Source organism: Bacillus rossius, chromosome 13 (assembly GCF_032445375.1).
Source record: "Bacillus rossius redtenbacheri isolate Brsri chromosome 13, Brsri_v3, whole genome shotgun sequence".
Classification (NCBI taxonomy): domain Eukaryota; kingdom Metazoa; phylum Arthropoda; class Insecta; order Phasmatodea; family Bacillidae; genus Bacillus; species Bacillus rossius.
Genome location: NC_086340.1, coordinates 16702626 through 16719196, shown reverse-complemented (window position 1 = coordinate 16719196; position 16571 = coordinate 16702626). Strand labels below are relative to the sequence as shown.

The 16571-nt window shown below is 36.5% G+C and overlaps 1 protein-coding gene across 1 annotated transcript in view; it reads right to left on the bottom strand.

The window, feature by feature from the left end:
• Nucleotides 1-16571, bottom strand: part of LOC134538601 (sensory neuron membrane protein 1-like) — a 92652-nt gene that overhangs the window by 64702 nt on the left and 11379 nt on the right. Inside the window, exon 4 of the mRNA XM_063380029.1 lies at nucleotides 707-961. Within this exon, the coding sequence (XP_063236099.1) occupies nucleotides 707-961 (255 nt within the window). The remainder of the gene's footprint in view (nucleotides 1-706; nucleotides 962-16571) is intronic.

Genomic DNA, 16571 nt, shown 5'->3' with positions numbered 1-16571 from the left:
CTAGAAGAAACAACCAAGTTATTTTCCTGCCACTACCCACGTTCTAGAAGAAATCATAATTTCCTTCATGTTCCTTCTATTAACTTTTATAGAAAGAACAATAAACTCGTTCAATTTCCACTGACCACATTCTGTACTATATTATGAAGTAAACCAGGTGGCAGTACCTACTTTCTGGAAGCAATCACAAAGTATTCTGCAAGTGCCTAGGCCCGAATTCTGAAAAAATCCTAAAGACCTTCACATGCTCTTGCCCACATTCTAGAAGGAATAATAATGTTCTCCACGTGACACTGCCTACATTCTATAAGGAACCATAAAGTACTTCACATGCCACTGCTTGTTTTTCGGAAGGATTAAAAAAGAGCTTTACAAGTGCCACTGCCATATTTAGGATGAATCATAAAGTTCTTCATGTGGCACTGCCAACAATTATATAATGAACCAAAAAAGGTTTTGATCCTAAATGCAAGTCCAGGTTGTAGAAAAAATTGATTCAATTTTGGCGAACGAAGATTCGATACCTTCCAAATGATGGTCCAAGCTTTTTTTTTTAACAGTACTAGAGAACTATAAACGGGATCTCTAAGAGTATGGGGATGTGTTTGGATGAGATATAATTAGAACCAGGAGTAACACGTAGGCGAAGCCGGGCTCGCGGCAATACTTAACAGAAAGAGCAACATCTGCGGGAGAGTCGACTCACCAGGCCGAAGAAGGAGAACTTGAAGATGTCCTCGCCGACCCGCTCCAGACCCCCGGAGTCCTGCTTCATGGCCGTGCAGACGGCCTTGGCGGCGAAGTCGGCGACCGTGCAGTTGATGACGACCCCTTCGAACAGGATGTTCCTGGCGGGGGCGGTGAGGAACAAGGTGTCGGGGTTCCTGTAGAGTGACCTGATGGCCTTGTTGAAGAGGGGCAGCATCCCTGGCTTCTGCTTCTCCAGTACGAGCACGGCTGCCTGCGACCGCAGTCAGCAAGCTTACTGTCTCGAGCTGTTAGTGGTGATAGTGATCACATTCCTCCCGTGAACTAGTTACAAAATACATTTTCAGCATCAGTGATTATTCATCGCTTGCCAAACTGGATAATTTAACTTCCAATGAACTCTTCCGAAATAACAGGTGATGTGTTCTTTCATAAATGGCTGCATTTTTAATATCAGATATCTTTTACCTCTGTGACAGTGGCTACATTTCTCCCATGAACTAGTTGCACCATACATTTCAATAACAGTGATTTTTCATCTCTTGTTTACTGGATACATCAACTTCCAATGAACTCTTCCGAAAAACAGATGAAGTGTTATTTCATAAATAGCTACATTTTTAATATCAGCGATCATTTACCTTTCTCATTAACTAGTTACAATAAATCGCTCCAAAAAGCTCTTCCACTATCACAGAACACGTGAACATACATTTTAAAATATCAGTTATCATGTACCTAGCATAAACTGGGTACAAAAAACTCCTTCTAAAAAAAATCTTTCGATAAACTCTTCTAGTATTATCGAGAATGTGTCCCTAAAGATTTGGTTACAAATGACCAACTCTCATTATACATTTTCAACATCAGAAATTACGTAACTCTCATGAACTGGTTGCAACAACACCCTCCAATTTCACAGAGCACGTGTCACTCATTAACTGGTTGTACATTTATCACACACTTTCAACATCAGAGATCATCTACCTCTTGTGTACTGGTTACAATAACGTCCTCCCATGAACTCTTCCAATATTGTGAGCATGTGTTCCTAAAGAACTGATTAAAAATGACAACCTACAACACACATTTTCAATATCAGATCATGTAATTTCACGAACTGGTAACAATAACATCTTTCGAAACTCTTCCAATATTATAGATAATAAACTGGTTACAAATGACCCATTTAAATTTACATTTTCATTATCAGCGATCATTTACCTTTCATTAACTGTTACAATACGTCACTCCAAAGAGATCTTACACTATCACAAAGCACGTGTCAATCATGAAATGGTTAAAAATGACACCCTTCAAAATAAATTTTTAGTATCAGCGATCATGAACCGTGAACAATAACATCTTCCTTCAATGAACACTTTCACTATTACATAGTATGTTCATCTTATTAAATGGTTACGTAAAAAAAGGTTTAAAACATCTTGTTACGCTCGTACTAGGAGTTGGGATCGTAGCAGGGCTTGCCAGCCAGACCAAGTGGGGACGCGCTGTCTATTGACGTCAGGCGTTCCAATCGTGACTGGTCGGATTAAAAGGGTCGTCGCTAACCCCCCCTCCTTCTCTCCGCGCAACTACACATCTCGGGCTATTGTCACTAACCCTTTAAGCGGCCTGGGAATTCTCCGGGTCTACAGACGATTCCACTGCGCTTGGAGTATGTGACTCGGGGCCATTCTCGATGTTTCGGGCGTCGGGTCGACCCGGGATAGACGCGACACGTCACGGCCGTTCTCGTCTTTTCTAGAAGGACGCCACAGGTATATAAGTGACGATGCCGGCCTCCGCGGGAGTTCGGAGAGTTCCGAGAGTAAGGGAGAGAGTCTCCCCCTCGGGGAGTGATACTGGTGATACCCGTGCGATCAGCGAGAGGTGAAGAGGGCAAGTGGCCCTTGCTGAGCGAACCGGACCTAACGGGAAACGATACCTGCGAATAAAGGCCTGGCGAGCGATAGTTAGGACTGTACTGCGGCGCGGTGTAGGTGAGTGTGCGAAGGATGTGGTCAGAGGCGGACAGAAGAGCGAGCCACTGTCGAGCCAAGCTCCAGTGGAAAGTGATAATGCTTCAATGATCAGTGTAAGACTAATTGTTGTGACCAGAGATCTTGTTTGAGTGCAGTAATTAAATTTATTGTGTAGACATAAGTAATAAATAAAACTGGATTTGAGCTATCCTTTACGAACCCATTTTTCTCCCCACATTTTTTGTAATAATATTTTCAATATGAGTGCTCTTTAATGAACTGGTTAGAATTAACATCCTCCAATGCACTCTTTAAATATCAGTGAATGTGTGTGGTAGTATATATTGGTCGGTCCGGTGACTTGGTCCTGGGTGTTGTGTCGGTGTCCGCCATCTTGCATTGTGACATCACGGCGGCCATATTTGATGACCTTGACCTTGAACTTCAAAATTTGCCAAAATTGTCCAAAAATGACTCAAAATTTGCAAACATTTGTCCTAAATTCACCGAAACACGCCACAATATCCAGTTAATTGGAAAAACATTTCGCAAAAAAGAATAGTTTTGCTATTACGAGGGAAAAATTACTCTTTTGAAAGAAAATTTTCCATTTTATTTCTCGAATATTCAAAAATTTGGAATTCAAAAACTTTGAAGGGATTTTGCCTAAGAAATTACCAAAATTCCGCCAAGAGACTTAAAGTTCACACCTACAATCAACCGATAAATCTCTGGTGGGTAGCTTTGTCTTTGACCTTGACTTTGCCTTAAATTGAAAATTTTTGATTTTTGACCTAACACTTACCTACATCATTGAGACTTATATTTGAACCTGGCGAGGACAAAATAAAAATGGTGACAGATCCTTCCTCCATGGAAGCCACCGACAGACTAATGCCAAGGTGTATATAACATGGCAAAAAGTCCTACAAGAGGCATAAATACCTCTACTACCAATCTCCAATAAGCCGATGATGATATATTGACCACCAAGACAAGAGGGTGGCTTCAAGCAGACGAAAACAAGATGGTGGACGTGATGTCATACTAGCTGGCAATAGAGGCATCAGTGGTGGGATGTCCGTCTGTAATCATTTTTATTTGGTCCTCACCATGTTCGAACTGAAGACTCCATGACGTAAGTTCTTTTTTAAAATAATATTTTATTAAAGGTTGATTAATTAAATTATTTTATAAATTTTAAAATTTTCCCCAATTTTTATGATATAATTACGGGTTTTCAAATGGTGGCTGTGACGTCATAATATAAGATGGCGGATTTATTTTTATTTAAATTTGTATTACCTTTTTTATAAATTTTAAATTTTTCCATGATTTCCTAGCATAAAAAATATAAGTATTTTCAAGATAGCGGTCGTGATTAATCCAAGATAGCGGAATGTTTTAATTAAAGTGTTTAATATTACTCTTTTATTAATTTTATTTTTTTCCAAATTTATAGTTTAATATTTTCTGATTTTCAAGATGGCGGCCGTAACGAAAAGTACAACGTTCCAGAATTCAAGATGGTAGGTGTGATGTAACCAAAGATTGTTCTTATTTGAATTGAATTGTAATTTAAAAATTTATTTATTTTATTAAATAATTACATGTTTATTCTCGTCGAGAATTGAACCGAGGGCCTAAATCGATCAAGTAACTAAAATTTGAAGTAAGCAATTATATATTTTTTAATGTTTCGGTTTTAGGTTAAAAATTAAAACAAAAATGAAGTTTACTTCCCAGATTAAGATAAAGGTCAAGGTCAAAATCAAAGCTACTCACCAGAGACTTATTGGTGGAGTGTAGATGTGTACTTTAAGCCTCTTTGCGGAATTCAAGTAATTTCTAAGGCAAAGCTTCTTTTGAAGTTTTCGAATTCGAAATTTTTGAATTTTTGTGGAGTAAAACGGAAAATTTTCTCTCAAAATAGGAATTTTTTCCTCGAAGTAGACAAACTTTTTATTTTTTGAGATTTTTTGGCGGAATTCCTAAACCCCCCCCCCCCCTCCCCTAAAAAAACTGGACACTTTGGCGGATTTTTGGAACATTTTTAAGGTCAAGGTTATATATAGCCGCCGTTATTTCACAATCGAAGATGGCGGACACTGACACCAAAACCGACTCCACACCCAGAACCCAGTCCCCGGACCGGCCAATGTATACTACTGTGTGTCTGTCATGAAATGGTTACAAATCACTAAGTTCACACTGTTGGTACCAACATGTCTCTCATGAACAAGATAAAAGTAAAACCTTTCAAGCTACGTGGTCTTATATATATATATATAGTAGTATAGGAATGGGGATACTGGGACAGGCTTCTGGCTGTGGTGCTTGGTGCCGAGCCACATCTCTGACGTCACGTCTATCTGTGACGTCACGGCGGCCATCTTGGATGAGTGTAACGGGACACAGCGTAACGGGACATAACGTAACGGGACAAATAGATCACGGCAGCCATCTTGGATCCGCCATCTTGGATGACATCATTTTGTTTTCTAGAAAATTCCGGCATTGTGTTGTCCGCCATATTGGATGATGACGTCACCGTTGCAATTTCCGTTACGGCCGCCATTTTTTTTAAATTATAAAAAAATTTAAATAATATAAATTTAACAAAATATTTATAAAAAACATACTTTTTAGACACGGAGTTCGGAGTCCTCGGTTCGAACCCGACGAGTGCAAAAAAAAATTAAAAATGGCTACCGATCCTTCCCTCTCAGTGGACGCAGGCAGACTGACCCCCACCACTTATGTCAAAGTATACATATCTTCACCTAGTATGACGTCATGTCCACCATCTTTAAATTTGGACGCCATCTTGAAAATCTTTATTTATTATCCGATTTTAATGAAAAAAAATTCCAAAATTCATCAAAAAATTAACGTATTTGAATTCTGTTTGATTATATCGATGTACCTCCTTAGTTCGATTCCCGGCAAGAGTAAACGGTTGATCCTTCCTCCATGAAAGCTACCTAGACTGATCTACCACCTCCAGTACCAAGGTATATATCATCAACTGGTATGACATCATGTCCGCCATCTTGTATTCATCCGCTGGAGACCGTCATCTTGTTTTCATCTGCTAGAGTGTGCCGATACCATGTAGTATAATTTTATGTTCACCATACCTTTGTCCTCAACTGTTGACATTGAACTTTGACCTTGACCTTGAACTTTGACCTTGACCTTGAAATTTGACCTTGACCTTGAAATTTGACCTTGACCTTGAAATTTGACCTTGACCTTGAAATTTGACCGTGACATTGAAATTTGACTTTGTCCTTGAAATTTGACTTTGTCCTTGTCGACCATCATGGATCCGACATTTTATGTTCAGTACATGCTACCAGGAGCTACCACCTGCCAGAGTACTCCATCGAGGTGCCCCCGCCATCTTGAAATTCGACCGCCATCTTGAAATCATGTAATAATGTAGTTAGAAAAGCGGGAAAAAAATCCAAAATTCATTAAATAAATCACTCATTAACTTACATATTGATTCGATTCGCTCCAGTCCTTGGTTCGATCCCTGAATGATGCAAAACATTTAATTTTATATAAAAAATAATAATTTCAATAAACCATGTTCAAAATTCTTAAAGAGACTTTAAATCCTCTACTACCATCATCCTATCAGACATCAAGACCACCATATTGTAAATTCATAATTGTAATGCTAGAGATTCGTGAAAAAGTTCAAAATTCATTAAATAAATTTGTAATCTATATACTGATTGATTAAATCGACTAAGGTCCTTGGTTCGATCCCTGGCCGATACAAATCAACTTTAATTTTAAAAAAGTACCAGAAAAGTGTAAGGTTCGAGAAATAAAACACCTCAAAGTCTTTTACAAACATAATATTTATTACACAATTTCTATCCTACTACAGAATCACTTGCGAAAGCCAGCAATCTTATAAACATTTAGCCCTGCATAGACGTGCATCGACTACTTCTTAGCTCCAAATGGCTCCAAATGCTCCAAACGGCCTTCAAATGGCTCCAACAGCTCCAACAACCTACAAATGCTTGACAGCTCCAAATGGCTCCAAATGCTTCAAAAGGCTCCAAATGCTCCAACAGCTCCAAAAAAAGGCTCCAAATGCTCCAAACGGCCTCCAAATGCTTGACAGCCTCCAAATGCTTGACAGCTCCAAATGGCTCCAAATGCTCCAAACGGCTCCAAATGCTCCTAATGTCTCCAAATTGCTCCAAATGCTCCAAACGGCTCCAAATGCTCCAAATGTCTCCAAAAGGCTCCAAATGCTTCAAAAGGCTCCAATTGCTCCAAACGGCCTCCAAATGCTTGACAGCTCCAAATGATCCAAATGGCTCCAAATGCTCCAAATGGCTCCAACAGCTCCAAAAGGTTCCAAATGCTTCAAAAGGCTCCAATTGTTCCAAGAGCTCCATCTTCAATTGATTCCAACTGATTCCAATTACTTTTCTTATCGAACTTGGCATGGTTACTAACATGTCTTTATTAGTATACATTTTGACTGGCAGTGGTAAAGTATTTTGCACCTTTAAGTTATAAGTTTTATTTAGAAATCATATTTCGATAAATGGTAGATACCATTTGGAAAGAAAATATATTAATTTATCTTCAAGTTTATACACATACATTTAATTTAAGCCATTATTGTATGTAGCCAGCTTCCCTCAGTTCTTTGAGTATGAAGGATATTTCTTTAATGTTCGAATAGTTTCCTGCACAAAGCGATCCATGTATTAGTCGTAGCCTGTCAACCAATATGTTAGTATCTTCCCATGAGGTATAATCAAACTCTTCTGCTGCGTTCATCATCCTTGCATGTTTATAATAAATATTATTATCTCTGGTGTCTATCGTTTTAACACCAACCTCAAGGTCACTTTCGTCATCGTGCCAGTGATTATCACAAGCTTTATCAGGATAATTTATTTTATTACGACGTTTCCATCGTTTTGGTCTCAAACCACCATCACAGTCTTCGCTCTTGCATGCTTTTGGTGCTTCAGCACAGTACTCAATCATGTCAGCCTTAGATGTGTCAGCACAGTCTTCGTTCACGCCAGCTTCTGATGTGTCACCACAGTCTTCAATCATGTCAGCACCACAAACTTGATCAGGATAATTTATTTTATTACGTCGTTTCCATCGTTTTGGTCTCAGACCGCCATCACAGTCTTCGATCTTGCCTGCTTTAGGTGCTTCAGTACAGTACTCAATCATGTCAGCCTTAGATGTGTCAGCACAGTCTTCGTTCACGCCAGCTTCTGATGTGTCACCACAGTCTTCAATCATGTCAGCACCACAAACTTGATCAGGATAATTTATTTTATTACGTCGTTTCCATCGTTTTGGTCTCAGACCGCCATCACAGTCTTCGATCTTGCCTGCTTTAGGTGCTTCAGTACAGTACTCAATCATGTCAGCCTCAGATGTGTCACCACAATCTTCAATCATGCACGCTTCAGATGATTCATCAAAGTCTTCGACCTTGTAAGCTTCAGATGGTTCTCCATCTTTCTCATTTTCATGGAGACGACTAGATATTGGAGTAAATATATTTTCATTTCTAATGTGGTTACAACTTCCTTCGTTTGTTTTAAATTTTAAATTATTATCTTGATCTAGATCAGTAATTTTAGCATTAGCTTTTTCGCCTTCGTTCCTCTTCCGCGATGTTGTAGCCCAGTCTTCGTTATCTTTATTCATCTTAATTGTACAGGTCTTGTAATGTCTATCCAAGTAATATCTTCTACCAAAGGATTTCTGACACTGACTGCAATGAAATGGTTTTTGACAAGGACCCAAATTACACTCGCTTCTCTCATGTCGTTTAGCATTCTTTCTCAAGGTAAAAACCTTGCTACAGTATCTACAGTGATGTCGTTTCGATACAGCGTCAGATCCTAAATCGGAATTCATATTAGTTACCGAGACTAATGCCAGATGCAAACTAAGAGTTTTAAATTAGATATATTACTTAAATAGAATTTTTTAATTATTTCATCAGCGAGAATTAATTTATCTCATTCAAAGGTACTTTTTGCAAGTAGTTCTGCTTTTCAACAACAGATGTCGCCACATGTTACTTGCAGGTAAATAATATTTAGTTCTTTTATGCGGGATGCGGGATGCTCACTAACGATCGAAATAGAACGATGGCTTCGCTAGACTCCAAGGAGAAGGAAGTTCGTCCATCCTGTTAGTGCTTCTTAGATTTCTCAGAAATTATTTGACTGAGTAATGATAATTTTTTTTTTAATTTCCGCCTGATAAAAATATTACAAGTAATGATTGAGTAGCAGAAGTTCACTAATTATATGCAACCTTGAATAAAAAATGACATGCTTCATTAAGTAAAAAAATTCTTCATGCAGAGATAAATTCCTCATCAGTAACCAGAAGCACTCGGAGAAAACCATCAGATGTCTAGTCAGGAATAATCAGAAGCACCCAGTGAAAACCATCAAAATATTATCAAGAATAAACGGGAGCACACGGAGAAAACCGCCATAATATTGACAAGAATAATCGGAAGCACACGGAGAAAACCGCCACAAGTTTTCTTTGATATCATAAAATTTCAGGAAAAAATAATAATAAATTAATAAAAAATTTAAAAAAATAAAATAAAAAATACATAAACAGATGCTGCTAGCTTGTGAACTTCTCATTGTTGAGCAAAGATATAGTTCTAGTACAAGCCAGAATTTTATGTATTTAGTGTAAATAAGAAGTGGTGCGTGTCCAAAATTTTATTTAAAAACAATCTTCAAAATTGAAAAATCATCAACAGAACGTTTAGTATGTAATAATATTGCTTATGCAAAATTGAAACAATCAATTAAAACATACATTTCTTCAACAAACAGCATTAACTGACTTAAACAATTAATTTTAATGACATTACTTCCAAGTAAGAGACATAACTGTGGGATAAGAATTTTAAACTCAATATGTCTGTTGCAGTAAAAATATTTCTGACATAATTTTTAAATTTAAAAAAAAAAAAATGTTCTGAAGTCATGTTTTTAACCATTTTCGGTACTTTAGTGTCATTTTTTTTTTAATATTTGAGAACTTTTACATCTTAATAAATTTTAATAATTTAATATAATCTAATAAATTATATCACCAAATATTCAGTAGAGTTAACTTTAAAGCTGGAAAGTTTCAATCAAATTATCCAATAATTTCTTATTTTGAGTGTACGGGTTGTATGTTAGAAAATGGCTTTGATGTCTGATTATGAAAAAAAAAATACTATAGATATTTTTCATTTTTTATTAAATAACCACCACAAGATAATTTAGAAGAAGAACAGTAATGACATAATATGTGTCAACATACATAACAAACCTGATTTTCTTTTCACAGAAGTATAAACTTTTTTTTTTTCTGGATCCAAACCCTAGACCCTAATGACGCGACCTGGTACCCGCCTTAACTACGTTGGATAAAAATTTTGCCTATACTTAAACAAGTGAACTCAGCATCACTAAGCTTATTTGCCTCGTGTGATAGCGTACGTATGAGAGCCTATAAAATTTGTATTTTTTTTTACTATATGTCATTTTTACGCACCGTTGTTTTATACTGTTTATATTTTTGCGATAAAAAATATGTGAGTGATTTACTGCTTGCAGTAAGTATATGTGATATGATCATTCGTAAATTTCCCCTCTATAAGCTTCATAAAATGCTTTAAAACTTTGTGATGTATATATGCGTATATGTATATGTTTATATATAATGTCGACATCTTTCGAATGATTAGTTTGTAACGAAGCAATGCTGGAATTTATTAATTTCAAATTTATGCCATCTTCGTTAATTATAAACGAATTAAATGTGTCACAAAAATTAGCTAATTATAATTCATGGTAATAATTCTGCGTACGCTTAGCCTCAAGTAGACAAAACACATATCTCAGAGACGTGTTGTGACTCGCAGTAGATCTCATGTCATTGCTTAGCGCACCGTGAGGTCTGTGTAGCGTGAATGTCCGCGTTTTGTGTTCTTGGTATACCCGACGATTGTATTCCGAGCGTGTAAGACTTTTAACTTTTCATACTGTGTTCTTTTTGTGCAATCTTCTTTTTTCCGCCGCGTGAACTCATCCTGGGTACAATAAATTTCAACAAAGTAACTGTCAGTCTAGGTTAAAACGTAGAGCAACTGTTTTTTTTATAAGTGGAATAGTTTTTTTTAAGAAACCGCCACATACAAATTACTTTTGCTATCAAAAGAGAATTTAAAAAAAAAAACATATACTAAAGTTTGTGTTTCTCCTTCAGATTATCCGCTTTTATATTCGTTTGAGTTCTTTCGCGATATCTCGTGACGTATAAAGCCTGTATGATAAATTAAAAAGTAAATAATAAACGTTTTACACCTCAAACTTGCCCGTTATATTTATTGTATTGTAAACACTTATAAAAACGTATAAAATTCTGGCTTGTACTATAACTATATCTTTGCTCAACAATGAGAAGTTCACAAGCTAGCAGCATCTGTTTATGTATTTTTTATTTTATTTTTTTAAATTTTTTATTAATTTATTTTTATTTTTTATTATTATTTTTTCCTGAAATTTTATGATATCAAAGAAAACTTGTGGCGGTTTTCTCCGTGTGCTTCCGATTATTCTTGTCAATATTATGGCGGTTTTCTCCGTGTGCTCCCGTTTATTCTTGATAATATTTTGATGGTTTTCACTGGGTGCTTCTGATTATTCCTGACTAGACATCTGATGGTTTTCTCCGAGTGCTTCTGGTTACTGATGAGGAATTTATCTCTGCATGAAGAATTTTTTTACTTAATGAAGCATGTCATTTTTTATTCAAGGTTGCATATAATTAGTGAACTTCTGCTACTCAATCATTACTTGTAATGTTTTTATCAGGCGGAAATTAAAAAAAAAAATTATCATTACTCAGTCAAATAATTTCTGAGAAATCTAAGAAGCACTAACAGGATGGACGAACTTCCTTCTCCTTGGAGTCTAGCGAAGCCATCGTTCTATTTCGATCGTTAGTGAGCATCCCGCATCCCGCATAAAAGAACTAAATATTATTTACCTGCAAGTAACATGTGGCGACATCTGTTGTTGAAAAGCAGAACTACTTGCAAAAAGTACCTTTGAATGAGATAAATTAATTCTCGCTGATGAAATAATTAAAAAATTCTATTTAAGTAATATATCTAATTTAAAACTCTTAGTTTGCATCTGGCATTAGTCTCGGTAACTAATATGAATTCCGATTTAGGATCTGACGCTGTATCGAAACGACATCACTGTAGATACTGTAGCAAGGTTTTTACCTTGAGAAAGAATGCTAAACGACATGAGAGAAGCGAGTGTAATTTGGGTCCTTGTCAAAAACCATTTCATTGCAGTCAGTGTCAGAAATCCTTTGGTAGAAGATATTACTTGGATAGACATTACAAGACCTGTACAATTAAGATGAATAAAGATAACGAAGACTGGGCTACAACATCGCGGAAGAGGAACGAAGGCGAAAAAGCTAATGCTAAAATTACTGATCTAGATCAAGATAATAATTTAAAATTTAAAACAAACGAAGGAAGTTGTAACCACATTAGAAATGAAAATATATTTACTCCAATATCTAGTCGTCTCCATGAAAATGAGAAAGATGGAGAACCATCTGAAGCTTACAAGGTCGAAGACTTTGATGAATCATCTGAAGCGTGCATGATTGAAGATTGTGGTGACACATCTGAGGCTGACATGATTGAGTACTGTACTGAAGCACCTAAAGCAGGCAAGATCGAAGACTGTGATGGCGGTCTGAGACCAAAACGATGGAAACGACGTAATAAAATAAATTATCCTGATCAAGTTTGTGGTGCTGACATGATTGAAGACTGTGGTGACACATCAGAAGCTGGCGTGAACGAAGACTGTGCTGACACATCTAAGGCTGACATGATTGAGTACTGTACTGAAGCACCTAAAGCAGGCAAGATCGAAGACTGTGATGGCGGTCTGAGACCAAAACGATGGAAACGACGTAATAAAATAAATTATCCTGATCAAGTTTGTGGTGCTGACATGATTGAAGACTGTGGTGACACATCAGAAGCTGGCGTGAACGAAGACTGTGCTGACACATCTAAGGCTGACATGATTGAGTACTGTGCTGAAGCACCAAAAGCATGCAAGAGCGAAGACTGTGATGGTGGTTTGAGACCAAAACGATGGAAACGTCGTAATAAAATAAATTATCCTGATAAAGCTTGTGATAATCACTGGCACGATGACGAAAGTGACCTTGAGGTTGGTGTTAAAACGATAGACACCAGAGATAATAATATTTATTATAAACATGCAAGGATGATGAACGCAGCAGAAGAGTTTGATTATACCTCATGGGAAGATACTAACATATTGGTTGACAGGCTACGACTAATACATGGATCGCTTTGTGCAGGAAACTATTCGAACATTAAAGAAATATCCTTCATACTCAAAGAACTGAGGGAAGCTGGCTACATACAATAATGGCTTAAATTAAATGTATGTGTATAAACTTGAAGATAAATTAATATATTTTCTTTCCAAATGGTATCTACCATTTATCGAAATATGATTTCTAAATAAAACTTATAACTTAAAGGTGCAAAATACTTTACCACTGCCAGTCAAAATGTATACTAATAAAGACATGTTAGTAACCATGCCAAGTTCGATAAGAAAAGTAATTGGAATCAGTTGGAATCAATTGAAGATGGAGCTCTTGGAACAATTGGAGCCTTTTGAAGCATTTGGAACCTTTTGGAGCTGTTGGAGCCATTTGGAGCATTTGGAGCCATTTGGATCATTTGGAGCTGTCAAGCATTTGGAGGCCGTTTGGAGCAATTGGAGCCTTTTGAAGCATTTGGAGCCTTTTGGAGACATTTGGAGCATTTGGAGCCGTTTGGAGCATTTGGAGCAATTTGGAGACATTAGGAGCATTTGGAGCCGTTTGGAGCATTTGGAGCCATTTGGAGCTGTCAAGCATTTGGAGGCTGTCAAGCATTTGGAGGCCGTTTGGAGCATTTGGAGCCTTTTTTTGGAGCTGTTGGAGCATTTGGAGCCTTTTGAAGCATTTGGAGCCATTTGGAGCTGTCAAGCATTTGTAGGTTGTTGGAGCTGTTGGAGCCATTTGAAGGCCGTTTGGAGCATTTGGAGCCATTTGGAGCTAAGAAGTAGTCGATGCACGTCTATGCAGGGCTAAATGTTTATAAGATTGCTGGCTTTCGCAAGTGATTCTGTAGTAGGATAGAAATTGTGTAATAAATATTATGTTTGTAAAAGACTTTGAGGTGTTTTATTTCTCGAACCTTACACTTTTCTGGTACTTTTTTAAAATTAAAGTTGATTTGTATCGGCCAGGGATCGAACCAAGGACCTTAGTCGATTTAATAAATCAGTATATAGATTACAAATTTATTTAATGAATTTTGAACTTTTTCACGAATCTCTAGCATTACAATTATGAATTTACAATATGGTGGTCTTGATGTCTGATAGGATGATGGTAGTAGAGGATTTAAAGTCTCTTTAAGAATTTTGAACATGGTTTATTGAAATTATTATTTTTTATATAAAATTAAATGTTTTGCATCATTCAGGGATCGAACCAAGGACTGGAGCGAATCGAATCAATATGTAAGTTAATGAGTGATTTATTTAATGAATTTTGGATTTTTCCCGCTTTTCTAGCTACATTATTACATGATTTCAAGATGGCGGTCGAATTTCAAGATGGCGGGGGCACCTCGGTAATAAATGATTACTGCACTGTAGCGGGTTAGAATAAAATTAACCAGATGGAAATGTACTCCATAATACAAGTACACACACAAGATGGAGTACTCTGGCAGGTGGTAGCTCCTGGTAGCATGTACTGAACATAAAATGTCGGATCCATGATGGTCGACAAGGACAAAGTCAAATTTCAAGGACAAAGTCAAATTTCAATGTCACGGTCAAATTTCAAGGTCAAGGTCAAATTTCAAGGTCAATGTCAAAGTTCAAGGTCAAGGTCAAAGTTCAAGGTCAAAGTTCAAGGTCAAATTTCAAGGTCAAGGTCAAAGTTCAAGGTCAAAGTTCAATGTCAACAGTTGAGGACAAAGGTATGGTGAACATAAAATTATACTACATGGTATCGGCACACTCTAGCAGATGAAAACAAGATGACGGTCTCCAGCGGATGAATACAAGATGGCGGACATGATGTCATACCAGTTGATGATATATACCTTGGTACTGGAGGTGGTAGATCAGTCTAGGTAGCTTTCATGGAGGAAGGATCAACCGTTTACTCTCGCCGGGAATCTAACCAAGGACGTACATCGATATAATCAAACAGAATTCAAATACGTTAATTTTTTGATGAATTTTGGAATTTTTTTTCATTAAAATCGGATAATAAATAAAGATTTTCAAGATGGCGTCCAAATTTAAAGATGGTGGACATGACGTCATACTAGGTGAAGATATGTATACTTTGACATAAGTGGTGGGGGTCAGTCTGCCTGCGTCCACTGAGAGGGAAGGATCGGTAGCCATTTTTAATTTTTTTTGCACTCGTCGGGTTCGAACCGAGGACTCCGAACTCCGTGTCTAAAAAGTATGTTTTTTATAAATATTTTATTAAATTTATATTATTTAAATTTTTTTATAATTTAAAAAAAAAAAGATGGCGGCCGTAACGGAAATTGCAACGGTGACGTCATCATCCAATATGGCGGACAACACAATGCCGGAATTTTCTAGAAAACAAAATGATGTCATCCAAAATGGCGGATCCAAGATGGCGGATCCAAGATGGCTGCCGTGATCTATTTGTCCCGTTACGTTATGTCCCGTTACGCTGTGTCCCGTTACGCTGTGTCCCGTTACACTCATCCAAGATGGCCGCCGTGACTTCACAGATAGACGTGACGTCAGAGATGTGGCTCGGCACCAAGCACCACAGCCAGAAGCCTGTCCCAGTATCCCCATTCCTATACTACTATATATATATATATATATATATATATATATATATATATATATATATATATATATATATATATATATATATATATATATATATATATATATATATTTATTGGAATTGTTAGTCTGAAATTTTCCCTGGAGAAATCTCAGAATTTCCATTCTGATTATGGAAAGATTAATATTGTGCTTGCCTTTACGTTTTTGTATGATTTTTTAATTATAGAAATGTATAATTCAAGTTTACACACATAGTATTTCCACATAAATATGAAATTTCACACGATTATATATATATTTACTAATATTAACTAGAATTAAAATTTGATGGATCTTGCGCAACAAGTCGTGAAAAAAAGGGGAATATTTTCCAGTCTTCCCTCCAGCCATTTGTTTTAATTGTAGGGTGTTCATTTGAAGGGAAAAAAAAAATAAGTTTGTGAAAATGAACAACCAAAGAAAATGAAGTACATTAACATAGTTAGCACAAGTGTTTGCCTCTCTCACAACAGCACTTTAGTGAGGTAACTAGACTAGTATGAAGAAATTGTGGCGGATAAGCACAGCCAGTATGAATTAGTGCGAAATATTTTACTTAACTTGTTCTATATATATATATATATATATATATATATATATATATATATATATATATATAATATTTGGTTTAAGTCTCGACATCAGCGAGTTATTAAAACTGCGTTTTTTTTTTTGTATTTGGAACTGAAATATTTATGTAAAATTACACATATTTGTAAATTTGATCTTTGACATGAAAAAAAAACTGTTATCACTACAAGAAAAAAGTGTTTGCAAAACCACTGGATTCGAATTCTTAACCAGGTATTTATGCTTTGTG